Genomic DNA, 9,144 nt, shown 5'->3' on the forward strand with positions numbered 1-9,144 from the left:
TAAAGGTGATCATGGGCAGGGACGGATTCGGGTCGGGCCGCGTCTAAACAAATTTACCCAATGGTCGGACCGAGCCAAAATTCGGGCCAAAACTCTGTGCCCGAAGCCCTTTATTTCGAGCAAAAATGAGCGGGCTTTTCGGGGGCCGAAATTGGACTGAGCCAAAAAATAGACTGAAAAGTCATTTTTGGCTTGCCTAAAGCCCGCCCAAAACAAAAAAAAATCGGACGGGGCGGGCCCGACCACGGGCCACAAAGTTATGCCAAAAACTCGACCCAAAATCGAGTCCGGCCAGAATGATCAGCTCTAGGATTTCCCCTTGTTATTTTCCTACTTTCAAGAGACCTTGTTTATGAAGTCGGACCAGTTTAACCTAAGCGAAATCTCGATTTGATAGGACATCATCTCCATAACGTAAAAATTATATCTCACATAAAGGTAGGAAATTATATGAAAGAAACTCGAACCAATTACATATTTATACTCCCCATTCTAAATTTTTTTTGTACTTCTCTAGGATAAAAAAAACTATATAAAACAAAAGATTAGTCTTTAGATAATTAGATCATCACATTCATAAATCATTATGGTTAAAAATCCCTTCAAATATAGAAAACTATCCCTTCCAGATCCATATACTCTTAAATTTACCACTAATAAATTAATCACAACAAAAATATTAACAAAACTCTAAACATGTCATCCCCACCTAACCCCATGGCTCAAAAAAAAAAAAGTAATAACAATAAACAATAAATGTCCAAAAACTTTTCTCTTTCTTCATTCAGCTAAAAAACTTTTTTATTATCATTCTTTCCTATTTTTTAAGCACTTCTTTACAGTAAATATTTATTTATAAAGTTTTTTTTATCCAATCCCACATTTAGGGCGTTTGTGTGGATATTTGCTTATAAGTATAAAACTTCAGTTTTCAGTTTTTGAAAGTTTCTTTATGAATTGGAATCCTCTTCTTATCCCGAACTCATGAGCGCTGATCCTGCTTGGGACAGTAAATCTATACAAATATATTAAAAGGCGTGCGAAAACAAGAAATTGTGCCATGTGACGCTCTTCCTAGGGAGTTTTAATTCATGTAATCCATGTACAATAAAAAAAATAAAGAAATTGCATAGTATAGGGTTTGATCCCGAGACCTCAAGTACATATACTAAAATTTTAATCACTAGGCTAAGTTGTATTTAGTGTTATTATTATAAAGTATTATATTAATAAATGAAATTTTTTTCTTCCTCGGAGCATAGCCCGAGCCTAATAACTAGTTACCGAATAAAAAAAATACCCCACGCGCACTTGACTTATACAATACGCGCGTAATCCAACAACTAGACTCCCCAAGACCTGCTGCATTAGTTGGACATTACCCACGTCATCAGATGGACCCCACTTTTTCTTATTTTCTCTCTCCTCTCTCCTCTCTCCTCTCTCCAAACCCTAAATGCACTAAACATTCAATTCAAATTCACCCCAAACACAAACCTCAAAACTTCTTTAACCACATCATCCAACGATCCAAAACATTCCACGTGTACACTCTTTCAAATCTTGACCGTCAATGACAGATGTCACGGGCAGATAAACGGGCAGGAGAGAGAATCACGCTAAACCATACGATTATCGATCAATAAAAATAAACGCTACAGATTTTGCCCGTAATAATATAGGGCAGATCTTGGTTGCCTTTAAGAAGCAATGCCTCCTCTCACTGATTCCTCGCTCTCATCAAGGGTAAACCCTAAATCATCATCTTCTCCAGATTTCCGATTTTCTCTCTCCTCTCCCAAAATCAAAATCAAAAACAAAAAATCCCTAAAAAATCATCTTCGCCGGAAAAGTTTGATTCAATTTGGAGTTTCGCCGGAAATTTTCGATTTAATTTGGAGTTTCGCCGGGAATTTTTCGATTATTTTGAGTTTTTCCGGTGATTGTGGAATGAACAAATGTTATGTTGGGTGGAAGAGAAGAGAGAGATGAAGACGCATTGTTGATCGGAAAATATCGAACATCGGGAAAATCGCCGGAGATTCGCCGGAGATTATGGCGTCGGCGGTGTTAGTTAGCAGAAATGAAACGAGTAATTTTCTCTCACCAAATCATCATCATCAACCACCAAGAACAACAACGACGACTAATTACATGGGAAAAATCCCTTATCTTAACCCTAACCCTAACCCTAATTTCACCAACAATCACACCAACAACAACAACTTTTCTAGGAAGCAATTAAACCATCAAAACGGCGACGAATTTGTTAATCCTTCAACGGTTTCCGATGATTCGGCGTCGTTTAGTCATCGGAAAATCGACGATGTTTCTCTCTCTCATTACGTTAGTTACGATATTTCAGGTTATTCTAAGTCGGAGATTCGTTTGTTGAAGACTCGATTAATGTCGGAGCTCGACAAAGTTCGTTCTCTTACTAATCGAATTGACTCGATTAACAACGTTGTCAAGAAACGTCCATTGCCGTTTCAACAACCGCAGCCGAAACGCGGAAAACACCACCAACAACAACAGCAGCAATTATCGTATGTGGCGAGTCCGCAGGTGATGAAATTGTGCACGCAAGTTCTTTCAAAGGTGATGAAGCAGAAAGCTGGGTATGTTTTTAATGAACCTGTTGATGTTGTTGCAATGGGATTACATGATTATCATCAAATTGTTAAACGTCCTATGGATCTTGGAACAATTAGAAGGAATTTAGGGGCGAAAGTTTATCCTACACCTGATGAATTTTCAGCTGATGTTCGATTGACTTTTAACAATGCGTTATTGTATAACCCTAAAGGTCATGAAGTTCATACATTGGCTGAGAGATTTTTGGGGAAATTTGAAGAGTATTTTCGGCCTGTTTATCATAAGTTTCAGCTGGAGAAGCAGCATTTTTTGAGGCAGCAGAAGGTTGAAATTCGGCCAAAAGAAGATGCTGTTGTTGTTCTTGATGAAGTTCAAGGGAGTTCTTGGAGTAAAAACCCTTCTCCTGAACCTCCTAAGATTGAAATTCCTCCGAAAAAGCCAGAGTTTCGGCCCGAACCCAGGGTTGAACCGCCTCCACAAAGAGTTGTGGAGAGGGTTGTGGAACCTGTTGTGGCGGCACCGGTGCCTGTACCTGTACCTGTACCTGAACCAGTCCAAGCTCCTTCCTTGGAAGTTACAAGAGGTGGGTCAATGGGGGTTGGGAGAGGGCCGAGTGGCAAGTTGCCAAAGCCGAAAGCAAAGGATCCGAATAAGAGAGAGATGAGTATGGAAGAGAAGCATAAGTTGGGAGCAGGGTTGCAGAGTTTACCAGACGAGAAGATGGCACAAGTAATACAGATAATTCGGAAGAGGAATGGGCATTTAACACAAGATGGGGATGAAATTGAGCTCGATATTGAAGCTGTTGATACAGAGACGCTTTGGGAGCTTGATAGGTTTGTGACTAATTACAAGAAGATGGTCAGTAAGATGAGGAGGCAAGCTTTGATGGATATGCAAAACAACAATGTGGGTCGTCATAATGATTCTAATCAGGTAAATTCTTGGTGAAATGCTTGAATTTCGTAGTATGTTTGTGTTTGAATGTTTTAGTTGTACTGCATTGTGTTATGTTTGATAAGATTAGCTGTTATGTTGAAGGAGATTTTGACATTGATTGTAATTGCAGGTTGGTGTTAGTGAGAGGGTGATGGAAACGACTAAGGCGGTGAAGAGAGGTGGAGGGGATATGGGGGATGAAGATGTGGACATTGGAGATGAAATGCCAGTTCACAATTTCCCTCCAGTAGAGATTGATAAAGATGATGACAGAAATCAAGGTGGTGGTGGCGGTGGTGCAAGTAGTAGTTCGAGTAGTTCAAGTAGTTCAGGCAGTGATTCTTCCTCTTCTAGTGGTATATACTTGATGATATCTTAATTTTTCCACAATTGGATTTGTTTTGTAATTTCATAGTTGTTACATTGTGCTGAATTTGTGAATTGTGATGAATTCTGATTGTGTAATGTGAACTCTGCAGATTCTGATTCAGGGAGTTCTTCTGGCAGTGATTCGGATGTTGAAGATGCCCAATCACGCGACAACGAATCAAAGAACATTCCCCATTGATCAATTAGGGTGTTCTTAGATTGTTGAGATGAATGGGCTATTGGGATAGGTCCTTCTTGAGCTAAAATTGCAACATTGTTGTTTGGTAAAACAAGCACTTGTTTTCAAAGATGTTTCTTTTGTGTGTTGCTGTTGAAACCCACCAATGGGATTTGAAATATATAACTGGTTGCTTAGTTTAGACTCAGGATAAAGACTCATTTGTACAGATGAAGAGAATTATGAGTAGTTGTTTTGGTTCTTATTGGTGGGTCTCAACTCTCACATCTTATGTTGGTGGGTGCTTGTGAAAGAACAGAAGAAGATCTCATGGGTTTTCCTTTTTACCCAAGAAAAGAATTGAAAAGAGGAAGAAGAAGAAGCTTCACAAATGTAATGTAAAGAAAAACAGAGAGAAGATGATGTAGGGTAGGGCAGGTTTTTTTAGATCAGTGAAGTTTAAAAAGAGGATGATGTTTTGAGGAGGTTTAGGTAAAAATGAAGGTAGAAGAAGTTGGTTCTTTTTTTATATATTTGTTTGATTTGAGAGGAAGTTTTTTATTTTTAGGAAGGAGAAAGTTGGGATACTTTTGTACACATGACAACACCTTTTGCTTAAATACAATGAGAAGATTTATAATCTAAATGAGAATAGTTGTGGATTAGTTTTTTAGCATTTGTCTAATTCTATTAGTAGGAATTATGATATATCCCCCTTTCACTTCATTCCCTGGGATAGAAAGTAGTGAAAATGACATAGTAGTAGTTTAAGAATTGTTGCCGATAGCTAACGAAAAAAGAAAAAGCTAAATGGAGAACTCGTTCTCTATAACGCACACATTTGGTGGCGACTAGAGAATGGAAAGCTAAGTGGAGAACTCGTTCTCTATAACGCGCACATTTGGTGACGACTAGAGAATGGTTCTCTATATAGCCAGACTCATGTACTATAAACTTGTACATGGAAGTATGATATAAAGCCATAAAGGGACCAAGAACAAGCACATGAAGATATTTGTGCTAAATGATAAACAAAGCCGGATGTAATGTGGTGTACCAATTTTATTGCAAAATTGCTTAGCTGCTGATTTGCTGGTCCAGCAAGGGTGTGTGTGTCTTTTTCCAGATAGTTGCCTTTGCCAAAGTCATATACTGATTAACAAAGGTGAGTTGTGAATCAAATTACTCCATAAAGTTAAACAAGCCCACTATACAGTGAGATGCTTTCATATTGGCAATCATCTTTTTTATGATTAAAATACTATCAAAATAAAGCTTGTGAGAAGTAGATAAAACGGTGGAAAAAGTCTTCTTGCACATGTCTTTACTTGTTTTTCTTGATTATTTGATCAGTAACTGTTATTGATATCGGAGTTCAATTCATACTACTTTTTCTCTCTTCGTTTTTACATCTTCACTGTTTGAAGTGTGTGAAATCTAGCCATTTTTACCTCGAGAGGGGTTTCGTTTTTTCCCCTTGTAAAGTAGGATTTCCAAAATTTCTCTTCATTTATGGGGGTTAGAGTGTAAAGAATACGGGATGATAATTGTTTGGCAATGTGCATGGTGTAAATTGACGATTTTGATTGTGTTTCCCTTGTATTTTCTTCCTACTTTATCGAAGTTGAGATTAGTAGGTGTATAAGGTCCGTTCTTTTGGATCGAGAGGATGTGAATTGAACCAAACTAAAAATACGTCCAAAGAAGAGGGCCTAAGTCGACTCGAATTCACTCCTTAAACCAGTACATGGCATATTATTTTTAAAGCGAGGATTGAGTTTTGGTGATTAATTGATTAGAGCATTAGAGGATAACTCTATTGCTAATGTATAGTGTATGCTATGGTATAACATATAGTAATTATTTAAAATAGCAAGTATGTAATCTATCCTCCTTCAATCACCCTACCCTAGGGATATTTTTGTTCTCCACCTTAAGACTGAGCGTTGGGCAACACATTCCAGTGCTCATGAAGGTAAGTAGGCAGGAGGTGGCGCCAGCTCATGACTTAGCCAAATTCTGCTACATTTCCTTTTCGCCGGTTGATTTGTTCTAAATTTGTTCATTGTATGTTTTCTCGATGTAAAAAAAAAAAGTATGTAATCGGTCTTTTTTTTTAAAAAAATTGGTAAGAAGAAATCTTCTGGATTGCCCTCGTACAAAGCGCCCATCCAGATGCCCATTACAAGCAAGTCATCTCCCAACCCTCCTCTTTGAATCTCAAAATTAAACCGTAAACTTTTAGAGAGAATATGAGAAAGCTCACCACTTAAGTCAACTCTAATTTCTAAGTATGTAATCTTTATGTTAGAGAAGATAGGGAAGAAAACTCGGATACCTTTGCCTTTGTACTCCTAAAATTTGAAGTACTATAGATAGATGTGACTTGCCATGTGCTTGGCTGCTTAAATTATTCCTATAATTGAAACAAGGAAGTAGGAACCACTATTAAAACTTGGACGTATTTAACTTCAAAACTTGACTTTCCTACTTAGGACAACATATAACCAAACATCATAGGACCTAGTTCTTCTCTTTTTACATTCCTGATTCCTTTATTATTTATTTTCAGAATAAAGGTCTCAACTCTCAAGGCCAAATTTTTGTTTTTTTTTTTACTTGAATGCGACATATGTAATGGAATTCATATTGGACTACTGCTTTAGCTTACATATGATTATTGCCATGTTAACCACTGTTATTTGTGATGATTAGTGAGTAAGTGTAACTAGTATTACTACATAGAATTAGCTTTTGGTTATCCAAAAAAAAAGCTTTTAGTTATATGAGGCTTGTAGTGTAAATGCGATTCGATCCTAAATTTTATGTAATATTCCTAACATTTATCAGGTTAATTGACATCTACAAAATGCTAATGTACTTTTCGTTTTCTTCTCTTAGATTCTTAATACACTTCCAAATTATCCGTCTTTTTAAAAATAATGACATATTTCAGTGAATTTGAGCTACACATACTTATCTTTCATTCATACTTCTATTTCAATTTATGGTTATATCGCTTAATGTGTATTTGTGAAATTTGCGTTACGTAATTTTTTAGTTGAAGTCGATATCTACCAGACTACTTAATAAATTTAGAGTAGGTACATAATCTGAGATTATATGATATTTGCATAATTGTCCTTTGTGAACTGTGACTTCATGATCACAATTAATTGAAAAGATGAAAAAATTCTAATTATAGTAAGCTAGTTGAGAGGTACATGTTGCCATATACGTGTTGGTTTAATAGCTGATGAAATAGTGGCCAATACTAAAAAAATGTTAGTCACTTCTATCATATGTAATACTACTACTTTTTTTTTTTTTGATAGTTTTATATCATAAATCACTGGGGAGTACAACAAAACAGCTAATATCCATCCAACTACATTTCAATCTTCAAACTTCTTAATTCTTAATTCATCCAAACTACTGTATCTGACTTGCGGGATAAGCCCAGAGAATTAATGACATCAGTGGTTGAAAAAGTTGGTAGGCTTCTAAATTTTATCCGGCTTCTAAGGCCTCTTCTCCCAACACTTCGAATGAAATTTAGGATGAACTGAAGGTTCCACGGCCCATTCCCTGGGTTTAAGCACCATGATACTGCTTCCTTTGAGTGTGATTCTATCTCAATTTGATGACTTCTGAATCGAACATTGTTGAGGGAGATTTGAAGAGATCTGTGAATGGCTAAAGTTTCTGCTGAACAGTCATCCATATATGGTATTAGACATGAGAAAGCGCACCATGGTTCCCCATTCATGCTGAAAAGAGCACCCCCAATGACCCGATTACGTTGCGCTGGTGATGGTGAAATATTCATAACCCATGTTAGCTTATCTGGTGTTGGAAGTCTTTGTGTTTGCACTTTCTTCCTAGGAACCTGCCAAGATAGACACTGGGGAGTTCGCAATATTTCATTTGATGAGTATGGGAAGGGGTCTTTCCAGGTTTTAATCCACCAGCTAAGGCGCAACAATACCATGGTCTGAACCTCCTGAGCAGAGCTATTCAAGTTGGTGAATATTCGTGAGTTGCGTTCTTTCCATATGGACCAAATAATGACCTGGAATGCTGCATTCCACACTTTCTGGAAGAACTGATTTTTACAAGGGAAGGACCATTGTGCATATGCAGCCTCGAGTGAAAGAGGCCAGACCCAGGACAAATCCCATAACCCACACCACCAGACCCAGACCATTCTCGCAAAAGGGCAATGAAGGAAGAGGTGGGAGGTATCTTCCGGGGCGGATGAGCACAAAGGACAGTTGGATTCTGAGGAAGGGATGATGTTTCGAGCCGCAAGTTTAACCCTTGTGTTAATTCTTTCCAATAAGGCCAACCACACAAATATCTCGATTCGAAATGGGACAAGTCCACACCACATTTTTCTGGAAACCTCACTCAAAAGGGTTTGAGAATTTTGATACATTTCCAAATAGAAGGAGTTGACTGAGAAGGTACCCGATTTATGCAAAAGCCACGTAACTTGGTCAGGTTGACCAGTTGAAAATCTGGCTTCCTTCAGTAGTTCCCTAAGCGCTGAGAACTCCCTTTGATCACGTGGTCTGAGAGGACAGGACCACGGGATTTCCCAGCCCTCCTCCAAGTTGGTCCCTGCTCGCATAGAAGCTACGGAGGCTAAGGGATGTAACGCTTTGCGGAATAGTCTTGGGAATGCTTGTTTTAGAGGTGTCTCTTGAATCCATTGGTCATGCCAAAATAGGGTCTCATGACCGTCTCCCAGCTGCTTCCTAATCCCTTTCTTCATGATATTTACTGCTTCTTGATTTTTCGTCAATGCGTTGCACAATACTTGCCACGGTCCTCTCATTCTTTGCTGATGTGATTCTCCCCTACCGGTGATTGGTGAGCAATTATACTTCTTCAGGATAATTTGTTGCCACAGTGCGTTGGGCTCCCGGAGGAACCTCCACCACCACTTGGATAGAAGACCCAGGTTCCTGTACAATAAATTACTTACGTTCAGTCCCCCCATGGATTTGGGAAGTTGGATTGCGTCCCATTTTATCAGTGCCATTGCTTTTTTATCTGTG

The 9,144-nt window shown here is 38.2% G+C and overlaps 2 protein-coding genes across 2 annotated transcripts; one reads left to right on the plus strand and one right to left on the minus strand.

Annotated features, from left to right (window-relative positions):
* The first annotated feature begins 1,720 nt into the window (after positions 1-1,720).
* Positions 1,721-4,727, plus strand: LOC104904786 (transcription factor GTE2). Its single transcript, XM_010693167.4, has 3 exons — positions 1,721-3,531; positions 3,665-3,890; positions 4,014-4,727. Exons 1-3 carry the CDS (start codon positions 2,056-2,058, stop codon positions 4,100-4,102), a joined length of 1,791 nt encoding a protein of 596 aa, XP_010691469.2. The 5' UTR covers positions 1,721-2,055; the 3' UTR covers positions 4,103-4,727.
* Positions 4,728-7,499: 2,772 nt separating this feature from the next.
* On the minus strand, positions 7,500-8,921 carry LOC130590248 (uncharacterized). Its single transcript, XM_057392308.1, has one exon. It carries the CDS (start codon positions 8,919-8,921, stop codon positions 7,500-7,502), a length of 1,422 nt encoding a protein of 473 aa, XP_057248291.1.
* Positions 8,922-9,144: the final 223 nt, after the last annotated feature.

Source organism: Beta vulgaris, chromosome 9, assembly GCF_026745355.1.
Source record: "Beta vulgaris subsp. vulgaris cultivar EL10 chromosome 9, EL10.2, whole genome shotgun sequence".
Classification (NCBI taxonomy): Eukaryota; Viridiplantae; Streptophyta; class Magnoliopsida; order Caryophyllales; family Amaranthaceae; genus Beta; species Beta vulgaris.